Source organism: Fringilla coelebs, assembly GCF_963513975.1.
Source record: "Fringilla coelebs genome assembly, chromosome: 4".
In the NCBI taxonomy this organism is placed as follows: domain Eukaryota; kingdom Metazoa; phylum Chordata; class Aves; order Passeriformes; family Fringillidae; genus Fringilla; species Fringilla coelebs.
The window spans coordinates 49,515,886-49,532,047 of NC_140032.1; the positions used below are offsets into that span (position 1 = coordinate 49,515,886).

Genomic DNA, 16,162 nt, shown 5'->3' on the forward strand with positions numbered 1-16,162 from the left:
GTCCCGCCTCTGGTGGGCAACTCCGGCAGCCGCGCTCGGGTCCGTGACATCTGGGAGATGCTCCATGGATGTGTTTGGGCTCATCCTGAAAGGGATGGCACACTGCTGCAAACAATTGATCAGTGCAGAAATGGGCTATGGCTGAGGAGTAAAATCATTGCTCATCCTCTCAGCAGCAGATGCTGGAGTGTACCTGTGACTCCCAGGTACTGCACACACAGGGAGTGATGGGGACTTCCACTCATGAATAGCCTGGCAGACATGGCTTGTGCTTAAATACAGAGCTGTTTATATACTGGGGAAAGTTCTAGATTTTAGGTTGAGGTGTTTTTCAGAGGTCTGCTCCATTCAGTTGCCATAAAATTTCCTTAATACATATATCAGTTTCCTCCAGAAAATGTATCAGACCTAGTCTGTGTCCTGACGTGTATTCAGAAAAGTGTGTTTTCAGGAGACAGAAACTATCCAGAAGACAGCTAATTATCAGGTCATGTGAGGGACAAATAACTGCTTGATGATTCAATCAGAAGGCTAGCTTGGAATCATATTATCTGAGTTTATATGAAGGCAAGCATTCCTTTTCAAAGAAGTACCTAGTTGCCTGGAAGATGACTAATTGCTTGCCTAATGATAATACCTGGTATAAAAGGTGTCCATCAGTGTGGAATGTCTAGTTTTCCTTGCCTTTTCTAGTTACTTCCTGAGTAAAGGAGCAAATTTCCCTGAACAGGCAGCTTGGCTTGTAAAGGAAGGACTAAATTACTCAGTCCTCCTTCAAGAATGCCTGTTAATAGAATGACTGTGTTTATTCTTCACTGAATAAAATTTCTTAAGTTTCTTCAGTCATTTCCAGAATGGGAAGTTAAAAGATAGCAATGAGAATTTTGAATGAAGGTCAGGAAGATTTCAGTCATGCCTGTGAAGCAGTGGAAGAATTTCTAGCTGATTAAGGTCTCCTAATAAATTGCAGGAAATATCTGTAATAAATAATTTTTATTTTTCAGAGATGTTCTTCATAATGACAACTTGCAAGTTACTTTGCTCTGACTTAAAGTTATTTCCTAATACAAAGATGCTGTGAGGAAAATAACAGTAATGTGGATTTCTAACTGTGAATGCACCATGTTAACTGGACCTTCCATCTCAGAAGTGCACAAAATCCTCTGCATTCAGCCAAAACCCATTTGTGAAATGTTGGGCCATTTCTATGAGAAAGTGTAAAGACTGTAGCTTACAGCAGTCTGACAAGCTTCTCACTGCATTTCTTACATGATCACTCTCATACAGCCTATTAAATTTCAAACAGATCCAGTGTTTCTTCAAGAAATGTCCCTTTATGTAAGAGTTCTTGAAACTGCTTTGGTTAGGTGCAAATGTCAGATCTTGAAACCATAGGCATAACCTGTCATTTAGAGATGTAAAGAATAGTCTGATTTTTCAGAAGTGTTCACTGTCAACACTTAAAGTGCACACCTTTAGCATCTAGCAGCATTTTGTACTGTGGAGTGTCAAAATAGCACAATGCCAGAGTGAAATGTTAACTCTGGAATATAAGGAATTAATGAAAATCTATTAAAGTTTCTGTACCTTAAAGAGAACAAAAAGTGATAGGGATGGGAATTCATTTTCCCTATCTGAAGTTTAAAATTGTATGTCCTTTGTAGTCATGGTCACATTTGATGCAATTGTGTGAAAAAGTAGAAATCATTAATAGAATGCTGGTTGTTTAAATTGTTCTTTTATTATGAGTTAAGCTTTTCTTTCATCCATACCCAAAATAATTTTGTGCTCAGAGTATATTATAAAAAAGAGGGAATTAATTTGTCCCAGAGTGATATTAGATCCGCAGGCACACAGTTTTTCAGCTGATGCAGCCAGTAAAAATGTTTTCCTGTTTACCAGATTATCTAGTTCTTGCCTTGAATTTTTCTAACAAATATTTATTTCCACTTTGCAATTTGTACTGATCTTGCCAATGACCCTTTGCACTTCTTTCATAAGCTAGTGGTATAGTAACTCTCAGGCAACTTTGTAAGAAACAGGTTGGACACCAGGAAGAACTCCTTCACTGAAGGGGTGGTCGGGCATTGGAATGACTGCCCAGGGAAGTGCTGGAGTCACTTTCCCTGGAGGTGTCCAAGAAACACTTTCCAGCCTTGGATAGCAGTGAAATGGTTCAACCTTGCAGATACTCTGGGGTAGAGTTATAATTTTGGCCCTACAAGCACATGATTTCATTGGTGCATTTGACATGCAAGTTAAGTTTGTCAGAATGCAAAGATTAAAGAAATATCTGCTAAAAGCTTTTGAAGACTGTAGTGTGTTTCAGCTCAGGGTGGGAGGCACAGTTGTACAAATTTTTATTTTTTTATTTTTTGGACATAGCATTTTAAACAGATTCTTTTGCCCACTGTTCTACTCTTCTTTCTCCCAGACCAGAAGCTTTTTGCTGCCCTCACGTTGTCTGCCCAGATGTACTGGTAGAATTGCTTGTGTGCTCCATCAGGCCTGGGAAAACATCCAGTTTTGGAAGAACGACTCTGCAAAAAAAAGATGTGTTTATTTGTTCTAATGCAGTTCCCTGTTCCACTTCCCAGTGCAGCCCTGCAGACAGCACAGCTAAGGGCAAGGAAAAGCTGGTGGAAAGGGATGTTCTGAGAGTTGCTTAGGACAGCACAGCAACAAAGCATTTGCCTTTGGAGACTCAAGTGCAAGGCCAATGGATTTTTCAGGAAACCTATTTTATATGTGCATGTAATGTTACAGAAGCTTTTTGGACTAAAAGTGAATGTTCTCTTTTGAAAGAAGTGCTTGTGCCTCTCTTTTAATGGCATGATGAGGGACATGAAAAAAACTGTTGATTCCATGTATTTTTTCCAGTTATTGGTGGAAAAACAATTTGAAAACATTTGCCATTTGGGTTCATGTTAGCAAAGTATTGTTTCTCTTTTAAAACTGCCAGAAGTAATCAGATATCATGCAAAAGAGACCTCAGAGCTAGTAAACGATGCATGAGGCATGTTAATGAAAGAAGATGCCCAAGTAGGGAATATCACAGTCACATACTCCATGGGGAATAGCATCTCTCTAGCTTAGCAGAGGGGTGTTTTGTTTTCTCTGTGAGTCACCGCTCCTCTGTGATTCAGCATGACACATGAAGGCAGGAGGCTGGGTCGCTCTGGAAAAGCCTGTTGCGTGGGGGATTTCTGTTTGTTTGTTTTCCCTCTTGGCCAACTGCTTTATTTCTGGCTCATCTGAGTTACAGTCTGGGCTCTGCAAAGCAGGGCAAGGAGGAGAGTGTTTCTGGAAGGGTAGCGCTCTGAAAAACTAGTAGGGAATTTGATTGCAAGTCAGTCATTTTAATACAAAATATTTGAAAAAAGATTTTCAAGCAGAAGTCATTTCTGTAAAATTTTGTTTCTGATTATTTCTGCCATAATGTCCCTTTTATTGGCTCTTTGTGGGGCTTCTTATTTTTACCTGCTTTTTAGGACATGTATTTTTGTGTTAAGGAATACTGTTTAATGTGAAGCGAACATCCTAAGGAAATGCTGGATAGCATATGTAATAGCTGCACATGATGCAAAGTTTGCTACTCCCCAGCCCCTGCTTCAGCAAGAAGCTCAAGAAAAATGCCTGCAAGTTGCTTTGCCTTTTTCAAAATAAAATATCCTGATAGACTGCTCATGGGTTGTGATGGTCTGGGTAATAGGGCAGCTGGCACATTGAAGGTCCCGTGCTATTCACTTGTAAGAAAAGAAGGCAGGCAGATTCTTTTTTTGTAAATTTGCATGGAGCACCGTGTGACACCTCTGCCTTTGTAGGTGTGTGCCCTGTAGAATCAGCCAAATTCTGCTAGCAGAACTCTTATTTTCCACAAATTTATGAAGAACAAGATAATTAAGCAATAAAAAAAACCCACCACTTTTGTACTTGAAATGGAAAGAAGAACCGATCATATCTATTCAGGAGCATTTTTTACCACTTCATTATGTCTTCTTTAAAAGCAGCACTTAACACTGGATGAAAATAATAGTATGGAGGAAAAAAATGTAATAGCCTAGCCATTTTGAGCAGCTGCACTGATAATGAACATAATCAACTGTCTATCAGATTTTCATGATAGACCCCAGTTTTCAGAAGTTAATGTAAAAATTTCTAAACAAAATGTACCATAAGTCTGCATTTAGTCACAATTAATTATGAAAAGAAATGTATGCAAATCAGTTCTCATTTGCCAGTGGTTTGAATGGCAGCCTGTCAGCATTTGAGATCATTGCAGTTGCCAAAACGTTACCCCACGTAATTTGGGAATTGAAATTGTTTTATAATGGCAATCTTTTTAGACAATTCCAAATACCAGACCTGCATCTGAAAATACATGCTTGGTGGCTCAAGTCCAGGAACAGCAATGCAGCATTCCACTGGGTTTGTAGCTTCTGGCTGCAAATGATATTTCAGCTTCAAAATACTCAGGATGGTTTGGAAGCAAGTAGTATCATTTCTCTTGGATAATCTAAAGATGATGTATTAGATTGGGGGAGGGGGGTATGTAAGTTTTCATCTTTTTCATGCATGAAATTAGAAACTGATGAGGCTTTGTTAACTGATTGCAAGTGGGCTCTTAGGTGAAACCATGAAACCATGCCTGAGACAGCAGTTTTTTTTATAATGTATAGTTGAGTTGATTTTTTTTTTAAATCTTGCTCAGTATGTTTAGCACAGATGTATACCGTGAACACATTTTTGGCGTTTCAAAAGTCACAGGATTTTAGGCTGCCAAGGGGAAAGATAATTTGTTTATCAAGGAGATAAAGTTCAGGAAGATAAACATCCCCAGTCTAAAGATTGATTTGCCTTTCTTTTTTCTATCTCTTTCCCTCTCTTTCCAATTAACCACCTTATTTTCTGGTGTCCACAAGCAACTGCTCTGTTGCTTTCTCTGTTACAAGCAACTGCTACATTACATTTTTCTTTTTTAGAATACATTAAATCTTAGATGAATAAAAGAAAGTACCTTTTTTCTGACAAGCCATTGGCTGATTGTTGTTATGTAATGAATTGCAATTTCTAGCATTCCTTTCCAAGCAGTTATGGAGTGGGATTTAAAAAGACACTGCTGGTGATGTTGTCTCTACTGAAATCTGCCTGCAGAGCAGGCACCAGTTTCATGAATGATGCACGTTTTATGATACGTTTTTTGAAATCTAGAGCTCTTTGTGCTGCTTCTGATAATGCCATAACAGGTGCTATTACTTTTTTTTCTAACAGTTACCCTGCTGTATGTGAATTCCTACAGCACAATAACTTGTTATCCATACTGCGAGCTCATGAAGCCCAGGATGCTGGGTAAGTATGTGTGGAGAGGGGGCAATAATAATAATTATGTATAATGGCCTACCATTCCCAAACAGAGCACAAAAAGGAAGAGGAGCTGAGTGAGAATGAACTGGAATATATAAGTTGCAACAGCTCTCATTTTTACTAATGCTACAAAAATGCACACTGGCATTACAATGTCTTTTACATTATTATTAGTGAGTTACAAAATGTAATGAATCCTTATATATGCCACTTACTTAGCCTTAGTGATTTTAACTGATATAAAATGACCAATTTTTTTTTGATGCCAAACAGTGCCAGACATGGAAATAAAAACACATTCATTTCAGAAGAAGGTTTGCAAATGTGCCAGAGTATTTTGACACACTCATTGCCATGATGCCGGAGTAGTGATTTGGCTCACAAAGGCCAGAACTGCCATCTTTTAGGAATTTCTCAGCTACCTGAAATTTCTGGACCTACTGGTTTTATACTTCATTAGAAAAAAATTGTGAAACTCTATAGGCACATAAATTTTTCTCCAGATTGAATTCATTTCTCCTGATTGAATTCATTAATGAATTCAAGTCTAAGTCATTGAATGCAAAAACAGTCCAGGTCAAGCATCAGGTGGTGTTGATTGTTCCCCTTCAAACTATTGTCATTATAAAGGTAGAATTTTCTATGCTGCTTTAAAAAATTATTCTAAAAATTCATCTCATTTGAAGTGTACCTTACTTGTGAGATATTAATGAAGGATTGGAATCTGAATAAATAGCTTTGCATATAATGCCATAATAATAATAATAATAATAATAGTTGTTGTTGTTGCTGTTGTTGTTGTGTTTGTTTGGAGGTAGAAACTTTAGCCAATTTGAACAGCAATGAAAGGTAAATTAGTGGCATTGTAGGAATAAGGTCAATATTCACTATGCATATTAAAAGCTATTCTGAATCTTCGAATTGTCATGACTTCCATATGGTAATGCAATTAAAAGCAAGCTATTACTATGCCAGAAATACCTAGCATGGAATACTCAAGGGTAATAAGATTTCATTTTTCTTGTATTGCTTTCCAGCAAAGGGTGAAAATTAAAATTTTGTGGAAGAGATTGCATTTAAACTATACAACAATTTCATTGCAACTTTTGTGGATGTTTGCTAAATTCTTAGGTTTCTTGTCGCTGAGGTCTAAAGAGCAGTGTTTGGTGTGCTTGTGTCTGAGTACTGTTTGGTTGCTTTCTTTCCAATTACTTGGAGGTTTAGTGCTTGATTGATTATTTGTTGGCCCAATAAGGCTTGTATTTTTCATGAGTCAGTAAGGTTAGGTAATGAAAGCACGCAGACATTAATAAACTGGCTGATAGGGTGGATAAAATTAGCACTGAGAGTATCAGATGCCCCATTTCCCTTCCCTTCTCCCCCCTTCCTCTGGCCTTGCCGTGGTTTCCATGCCTGGAGAAGGCAGGCAGCAGGAGGCCCATGGGGAACACCCACGCCCCTTCTGAAGTCAGGACCCTTCCATGGCACCTGCTGGTGCTTGCTTCAGCCACAGTGCCCCAGAGGGAAAGTCTGGCAATGTCCTGGGCACTGAGCAAATTCACAACAAATCCCACCTCCGGCTCACTGAATTTCAGGCAGCGACACAACTTTCCAGTATGGATCCCTGGACATGTCAAATGGTTATAATGAGAAAGTCTGCAGGAAATCCTTCTTTCCTGTGGCTTTTAAATAGCTCATGTGCATGTTTTTCAGTCTAAGCATGTGTTAACAGCCAGAGCCCTAATGTGCTAGGCATTTTTTGCACTTCGTGTGGTCAGTGACAAATACACATTCAACGCTGGGTAGTAATTAGTATCTTGTCTTTCTTCTTAGGTATCGTATGTACAGGAAAAGCCAAACAACAGGCTTCCCTTCGCTAATCACAATTTTTTCAGCACCAAACTATCTAGATGTATACAATAACAAAGGTAAGAATTTAATTCCTGTTCATGTACAGTAGACTGTACTTCTGTGCGCTCGAATATGTTGCTGTCTTTTCATTCCTGTATTTATCAGTTCATGCCCATTTTCTTCCTCTTTTATTAGTTCATACCCATTCCACTTATTATATAATACAAACCTAATTAAATTCGTTACAGGCAGATGTATGGCTCTGAAGATAACTGTGTATTTTAATATGCCTTAGGATATTTCTGTGTTTTGACTGCAAGTTATTAAGTAAATGTTACACGGGAAGCAAAACTTAAAACAGCTCTATTAATGAAGAAGTATATTAAGAAATGCTCTGGGTGAGATGTTTAGAGCCCACTGTTCCTTATAATTAATTATCTGTTTCTTGCTTCTTTCCAATAAAATTATTGGAGTTTGTATGTGCAAACTGTCTAGCCAGTTAAACTTTGACTGGTCATGAGCAGATAAAGCATGGGATGGATGTCTGAGTTCCTTTACATTTTGGGGGATTTAATCCTTGACTATTGAAATGTAGAAAATTAAATATAAATAGCCAAAAAAACCTAAAAAGGTGACTACAGAAATAAGAGTCACTGGTCACTGTATAAAGGCTCCACTGAAAACAAGTCTTTGCAGCTTCTCTGAATTTATTCATTTATTGCATTCCTGGAAATCTCTAATGAACTGGAAAAAAGAATCATGTTTCTAAAAATAAAGTTTTCTGATATACCTGTCCTCCTATATCTTGAAATAAGCAGTATTGTTTACTTTCTCCTAGTCCCCATAATGATAAAATTATTTGGGTTTCTCTGTGAACAAAGTAAAATAATTCTTTCTCAATTATATTTTCGAAAGTTGCTCCCTTGCAAAGAGATCAGTTTCTCTTGCAAAGTGCTATTTTTAATCTGGATGCTTGTTTGCAGATGAAGCAAGCAATACTTCTTTTCAAACTTGAAAAGAAAGCTTTCTTCAGGTATCGTTTTACATTACAAAATTTATAATCTAAAAGCTTTTATGCCATGAACTGTATGCAAGGGAAGGAAGCACTTCACCGCTAGATAATGGGGTTGTACACCTCAGATTTCTCAATATGCCTGTTAACTTGTGGAAAAATTAATATGTTATTCTGCAAAACCCTGTGAGCAGAACTGTCAGTAGCTACTTTTGTAAAAGCTAATGATGTAGATAGAGGCTCTGCTAACAACCCATAAGTGCAGGATGAAGTAAGGAATGTGTTTATTTTCTTGGTAGGGTCGTTGCTGTTGGTGGAGAAGTGTTTACTCTCCTGGTTGGCTGCTTTGGGTCAAAGGCTGAGCGATCACAAGTCTGTGATCACTCAGGGAAGGTGGTAGAACGTGTTCACCTTTTGTTTCTTAGGCATGGAAGGGTTCTGTGAAATGAAGGCAATGGGTGAATTATGTGAAACTTTGTCTTGAAGGCAAACATTAAAAGGAAAGCAAGGATTCACAATGTTCAAAACCTTGATTTTGAAACCACAGAGTTCGGGTGGTAAAGTGCCTCTCTGTTATTTTCATTTCTAAAGAGAGGGTCACTTCCCTTGTTCCAGAATGCTCCACTGTGGCAGGCAGGTCTTACATGTGGTGGAAAGCCTATTTTGATGGAAAGCTGTACACCATTTGCTGAGGGGTTATCTGTGGCCACAGCTGGAGTTGGTGTGCACTGCCAGCAATACCTGCTGAGAGTGAGCTCATGCAAATCAGCACTGATGCCACATCACTACCTGTGTGCCACTCCTTTATATATAACTTCTTGGAAATTCAGAGGTTGACCTTTTGCAGCTTTGTAATGGATCTCCATTGAGATTATCTGCCTCCTTTCTCTCATTAGAAGTTTTGTGGCATTATTTCATGTGACAGATTGCACTGGCTCTTGGCATTTAAAGTACATCATGCATAGTTCATCATGCTGCATTGCTCATACATCTTTATCTGGATGGTCTCTGGGTGCTTGCTTCCCTCTTCAAGGGAAAAACCCACTATCATATAGGATGAGTCCAAAACATGGCTACTTGTTGGCTTCCTTGGTTTGCAGCAGATGAATTTACTGAGAGCACCGTTTCTGAGTGATCTCAGGAGAAAAAGGAAGGTATTTTCATCCAGAGGTGTTGTCAGGACAGTTGTTCTAGCTGACTCATCATGCACTGGTGCAGAACCTGATTGATTTTTACAGGTCATCTGGAGGTTTGGTTACTGTCAGTCCTTGGAGAAGGAGTTATTCTCCTACTAGTAAGCACCTTCCTGTCTAGTATGCATTCTCAGTGTTCCTCTGGTTGTCAGCCAAGAGTCACCCTGAATAAATTCCTGAGAGGCTTCAGCTCCCACTGACATTAAATGGGTCATTTTTAAATGCAGTATTGTTTAGGATAAATACATTTTTTTTAAAGCTGCAAGCGGCAAGCCCATGTTCAGCAAATCTGCTGTTAACAGTGCTGCCATGGAGCCTCTGCATGGGCTGCCTCACAGTGCTGACCCACCATGGGAACCCCTTCTGGCTGTGCTGGGTTCTGGCACCAAAGGGAGGTTTTTGTATCCCTTTGGTTGCTGGCTGTGGCCTTGTGCAGGCTGTGTGTGTGTCACTCTGCACAGGTAGCTGCAGCTCCTGTCACAGCCCCAGGCCACACACACACAGCTTCAGGTGCCAGGGGGAGGTTTTAAAATTAGGAGGCCCCTGTCAGGGCTTCCCTCTGTAGTTAAAGGAGACCCAGAGAGAGGCTTTCAAGGGGTGATTCAGAGACTCAGAAACTGCCTCAATATTGGGAGCCTTGTGTCCTCCTTTTTCCATTATTATCCTACTCCATTACTGTTATTAATTCCTTCCATATTCATTATAATGGAAAGCATTGGCAAAGGAAGGGAATTTTTATATGGTTTTTGGCAACTTCTGAGCTACTGTTCAGTATCTTCATAGCTTTCTCAAACATTTCTGCTTTCATTTATTTTATTAAAAGGCATAAAGATAAAGATACTCAAAGATTTTTATTAGTGCTTGTTACAAGAAATACCAGTGCATTGGTGATTCTTCTAAGACTACTGCTTCTGGAGAGAGAGCTTATGCAAGAAGATAAATGTTAATTGGATTGTGGTAGTTACCAGTGACTTCAGGGCCTCAGAGATCATCTGTGCTGATCAAGAAACTCTGAGACAAAGTTGTGTAAGTACAGATTTGCCCCTGGGCTCCAGGGTGCCTATAACTAGGAGAAATTCTCAGTAGCAACAGAATAAGAGGGTGCCAAAAATTACCTTGTGGTATGATCTGGCCTTGTATTGTGTCTAAACTTTCATTCCTGCATTCAGTATTTCTTAATGCCTTAATGAGGGCTTGCTGTAGTGCTGTTTACACACACCCCCTCAAAAAATAAATTAAAAAAAAATCAAGTGAAAGATTCTACAGAAGTTCCATAGAGCCAGGGAAGTTACTTGTAAAACACTGGTAATACTGGCATTTTCGTGTCTGGCTGTCACGGCAGTAAGTGTGTGCTTTTTGGCTGAGTGAGCAATTTTAACTTGCTGTTTAAATACAGACTATTATCTTTTGAACACTTTTAAAAGATTAGGTTTTGTAGTGGAGAGAGATCCACCAGAGAATCAAAAGTTATCGAAAAACTCCCCAGCATGAAGTTTCTTCCAACGTGCTGCAACATACACGTGTTGTAGTATCAGCATGAAGTGTACCTTGAAGAAATGTACCTGATCCAGATGGATCTAACAGGAAAATTATTTTCACCCAGAAAACAAGTAGTATACCTGGAAGACAAGGATGATCTGTGAGAAATATTAGCACGTTGAGGGGAACTAGAGAGATGTAACCTCTGTTTGCCCTATTAGTTTTCTTTAATGCCTTATCTCTGCCGCTGTGAAGAGTTCTTGTCATGGAAACAAAAGCTTTTAAAGAAGAGTTGCCAGGGTATCTAGGCCATCTCATTGCTGATGCAGAGAAGTTTGCCAAAAGTGATTTTTGCAGTCTGTTGATTAAATCTTGAATGTTACTTGGCTGTTTCTTTGCAAGATGCAGTTGCACATGTTAAATAAAAATCTTTAAAATTGTAAAAGGAAAGGTATTTCCACCTACAATTATCTTCACTTCTGTACTCGATTATTTAGACCATTGCCTTGTATAGTAAATAATTTTTGTCCTTTGATACTATTTAAACTCATTTTACTAACCCTTATCCCTGACCTGACTTGGGCAGAAAATGCTGTGGTTACTTAGCAACTCTTCTTGAGAAGGCATTGTTCCCAGTTGCACAGTTAATGCTTAAGTTATTTTGGCATTGAATCAGAAATTGAAATTCTTTCTTAGGTGTGAAGAATTTGAGGGACTTTTCACCGATTCATTTTCTAAATGCAGGATGAGTTTTCTGAAAGACAATTACAAGAAATTTAGTTAAATTGTTTGCTTAAAATATTTTTAGGTTGTTCATCTAAAAATATTCTGGGCTAGTATTTCTACCAAGCTCATTTTTTTTTTCCTCTGATGGTTTTTTTCTGATGGAAATGTTAATTAATTAATTTACCCTGAAAAATGATTTGGCAGACCATGAAGCAGGATATGTAATGTCTTTGAGAAATTCTGAGCTATCTGTCACACAGTTTAATGTTGTTCACATGGCTTCAGGCCTTAACCTACCTCCAAATATATAATCTTTTAAAGCCCCATTTGAGATGCCAGAGTGTCTGAGACATCCATTCAGATCTGACAGGTGTGACACAGCTGTTCCAGGCTCATCTTTTACTGAGGGAGACCAAGGAGGTGCAGCACTAGCACTAGAGGGGCTGTCTCCATGTGTAGCCAAAGGAAGGAGGTTTCTTACCTGCGCAGATTTCGACACCCATATTCCCAGCCTTAGCATAGCTGTGTTAAATGCTTCAAGCTAAACAGTACAAATGCCCTTTGCCTGCTGCATTAGTGTTTCATTTCACTCTGATGTGATTGCAGCATCCAATATCTCAGTTTACTAGCATTGGAAAGAAGTGGAATGTCATTTGGGCTATCTGCACATCTTCACTTTACAAAACATTAGCTTTTAAAACTTATTTACAACAGCAAGTATCAAAATTAGGTTAAAATGTGCGTGTCTGTTAAGAGTAATAAAATAAGATTCTTGCTCTGGTTGGTGATTATACATGATAATGGCTGGTGGCTTGGTCTGCTAGCATCTGTCTGATTATGTGTTTGGAAAGAAAAGTATTGAGGTTGCAGCCTGGAATAACAAGCAAATGTTGGATAGAGTCAAGTTTTCCTCTCTTACGAGTTTCATAGCCAAAAGAGCCCATCCCACTTCTGTCTCCTCCATCAGTGACTGTGTGACCTCCACTCTTGTAACCTTCCAAAGCTGTGTACTCTTTCAGGGCCACTGCTTCTCCTGTAGCTTCTTATGCATCAAGCTAATGTGGACTAAGGAATGAAGCAGAGGTGAAACCCCCAATCTTTTCTGAGCCAACAGAGAGGGAAAAGAAAGCTATGGCCAAAAGAAACCACAGAGGCAGATTAGCTCAGGGAAACTCCTGCTGTTATCTGAGAAGTATTTTCTACTTGATCCAGGCAAAGTTTTCCTCTTCTGACTACTAAGTAATAATCAGAACTGTACATTCATAACAAGAGCTGATTTGCATGTTAAATATCATCTTCATTACTTACCTAATAAAAATATTTTGTGTGTGTTTTGCTTGTAAATGACAGATGTTTAATTTAAAATGCCAAAAAGTATTTGTGATACTGGTAACTACCCTATTTCATTTTATTCTTTCAAGAGAAGGGTTATTTTAGAAGGCTTCTCTGTTATTACCCTGCTTTATTGTGTAAAGTTATTTTGAAGTAATTTGTTGAGGAGATGTACAGGTCATTAACTGGGGAGAATTTTTTAAAATACTATTATTGGAACTTTATTTTGTAAGTTATTCAGGTATATAAATTAACACGGTGTTGTGAGGATATTTTTGTTACAGTAATCTTAAATTATCTTCCTTTCAAAGGAAACAACCCAACTTAAGCCATTTTCATTTAATTTTATGTTTTGCAACTGCTTTGCATAGGGTTCAGGCTTTTTCAGAGGCCAGTTTTAAAAGTTCCCTGTAAAAATTATTTCTTTATTCAAATTTCACAGAATTCAGAAGTAGACCTAATAGATAAATTGCAGAAGTAGTGGGAAGGGGAACTACCTCAGCTCACTAAGATGATAAATTTGAAGTTTTAGTCCTTCTAAATGAATCTTTACGACCACTAAGTGGTCCTTTTTGTGTGGTTTTGACTCATTTTTTCTGTAAAGCCACAAACTATTTATTTTTATTATGCAATTGTGTCACAGTAATAGAAGAAGAATGAATTTCAATCTGCTGCATGTGATTTCAGCCAAAATCTGTTGGAAATATTCAGAGCACTGACACTAGTTTTCTCAGTTTTGCTAATAGCAGTATTAAGCCATTTTTTTCTTCTACTGAGCAGCAGATTGACTGCCAGTTGTCAGACTGGGACGGACAAGAGTCAGATGTGGTTTATTTAAATGAAGGGTGTCTGCTTGGCAAAAGTTCACATTATTGCTGTTTTCTGTGTCTGTCAGGAAATATGTTTCAGAAACTCCCAGGTCACTCTGGACTCTGTCATTGACCACAAAATAGAAGACATTTAACATCCTATTAAATATTTGTGAAGCAACAGCCTAGAGTATAAAAAAAGTTTTCTTCTCTGATTGACACACAGTCAGAGAAATAATCAGAAAAGAGAGAAATAATCAGAAGGAATTGTTCAGCCCCTTCAGCCAACACTGCATTTCCCACAATGCTGTCTCACAGTGCAGTTGTGCAACTTTATTGCTGGCTATTAAGTGATAACTGGTCCCTGGAACTACCTTCCTCCCTGGGGAGATGGAAGTGGGAAGGCTGGAGGAAAGGGGAAAGCATAGAATGACACACCTTATGTTGACTGTTTTTGTTGCTTGTGTTGATTAAATATCCTGCATGCAGTCTCCTGTAACTGCATTGTTTAAAGAATTTCATGTCTTTAAGTCACTTTGGTGAAATCTCAGCATTACCTTTTTGGATTACCATTTCAGATATGAGCCTGAAGTCCATTAACAAAAGTTTACACTGAACTTGGTGCAGTGCTTTAAAAAGTGGGTGTGGCATAAATATCTGTATTTCTGCCTGTGAGCAAATGTAGTCTGTGTGTTTGTGTGTTGATAAGAATGATGAGAATGTTAATTGGTGCAAGACAAATTGTATTAGCATTGATTCATATTATAGGGAGCACATTTTTGCGTGCCTAGAGTTTGCATAATGTGAGAAGCAAGTGTCATCTCAGTTACAATACTGTGAATGAAATATGTTGAAAATGTCCATCAGAAGAGCAGTGTTCAGACTCTGAGTCATAAATGCTTTTTTCTGTTATCTCCAAAGCATGGTTGTGAGGAGCTCAGATAACTCTGTGAAATGGGGGGCTCTGAATACTCTGCTTCATTCCTCACTGGTGGCAGATCCCAGAGCTCACGTTCTTGACTACTCAGAGATATTAATTCACTTACCAGCCCATCTTGGTGGCAGGGAAAGCTGTTGACACTGCTTTCAGACTGAAAACGGCTTTCCACTTCAGTGGAGCTTTATCCTACTATAACTAGCGTTCAGGTGGTGCCACTGCATCAAGGGGGTGGAAGCTGGTGAGCAGCTCTGTGAGCTGTGCATGCTGTCTGCATTCCTGGTCTGCTAGCCAGCTACACACATGGCTGATGTCTCTTCTGTTTCTTTTCTTTCTTCCTTCTAGCTGCAGTATTGAAATATGAGAACAATGTTATGAATATCAGGCAGTTCAACTGCTCCCCTCATCCGTACTGGCTTCCAAACTTCATGGATGTGTTTACCTGGTCCTTGCCATTTGTTGGTGAGAAGGGTATGTATGTAAATCAGTTCTGTTCATAAAGACTGCAAAAGGGTTTCTTAGTCACTGTGCATGTGGCCTCACTTATTTTAAAGTACAAGAATAATTTGAAGACAGGTGTCTTGTTTTTGAAGACAAAAGTTGTAGAAATGGGGCTCAGAGGGGCAAGCAATTACCAGTGGTTAATAACACTTCTCTTTTTTTTTTTTATAATTTCCACTCTTTCCAGGCCTTTATCTTTCTGCTGCAGAAATAGATTTTATGGCGTTGCAGGCCAGAGGTGCACTCACTAAACAAAATTCTGATTTGTTTTTCTGTTATAAGCTCTTAAACATCCCCTTGGATATCACTTACTGCTGAATGGATGTCTCAACAGACTTCACTTCATGGGGTTGCATCTTTACTCACATTACCTTTATGGGCGGGTTGCTTTTTCATCAGCAAACACAGAGCTGATGATGTTAAGAGCCAAACTGACTAACTGTCCCTAGAGAGAGTAGAGGGATGTCAGTAGGAAGAAAAACTTGATCCTCAGCCCCTTCTCTGCACAGGACATGTGGTGCCTCATCGCTGGCAAGAAGAGTCTAAAGAACACAAATGATATTTTATTGAAACCTGATGCTCTTGATGTTGCCTAAATGCAGCTTCATGCTGTGAATGGCAAGCACACAAAAGGCATGAAAACACTTTGGTCTAGCATATTAAATTAATACAAAATACAAACTGCCTAAACCCCAAGTCATTTATTCAGTGCCCAAGATGAAGCTTGCTTTGATCCATCCATTATAGAGCATTGCTGCAACAGCAATTACAGCCAGAAAACTCTAATAAACTCTTAAAAGCTGCTTGGAATAACAGTTCTCTCTTAATAGGCAACTGGAAATACAGCCAGCTGTGTCTCATACCTGCAGTCATGACCAGCTTTGTTTTGAGCTACTCTTTTGTTTGAGGAAAGCTGCTGGTGAGACACCTGAGGTCTCTGTGGACAAAGCAGATAGAC

General features: G+C 38.8%; 1 protein-coding gene across 1 annotated transcript in view; it reads left to right on the plus strand.

The window, feature by feature from the left end:
- Nucleotides 1-16,162, plus strand: part of PPP3CA (protein phosphatase 3 catalytic subunit alpha) — a 167,354-nt gene that overhangs the window by 131,609 nt on the left and 19,583 nt on the right. Inside the window, exons 7-9 of the mRNA XM_084204490.1 lie at nt 5,272-5,349; nt 7,198-7,292; nt 15,049-15,174. Of these exons, the coding sequence (XP_084060616.1) occupies nt 5,272-5,349; nt 7,198-7,292; nt 15,049-15,174 (299 nt within the window). The remainder of the gene's footprint in view (nt 1-5,271; nt 5,350-7,197; nt 7,293-15,048; nt 15,175-16,162) is intronic.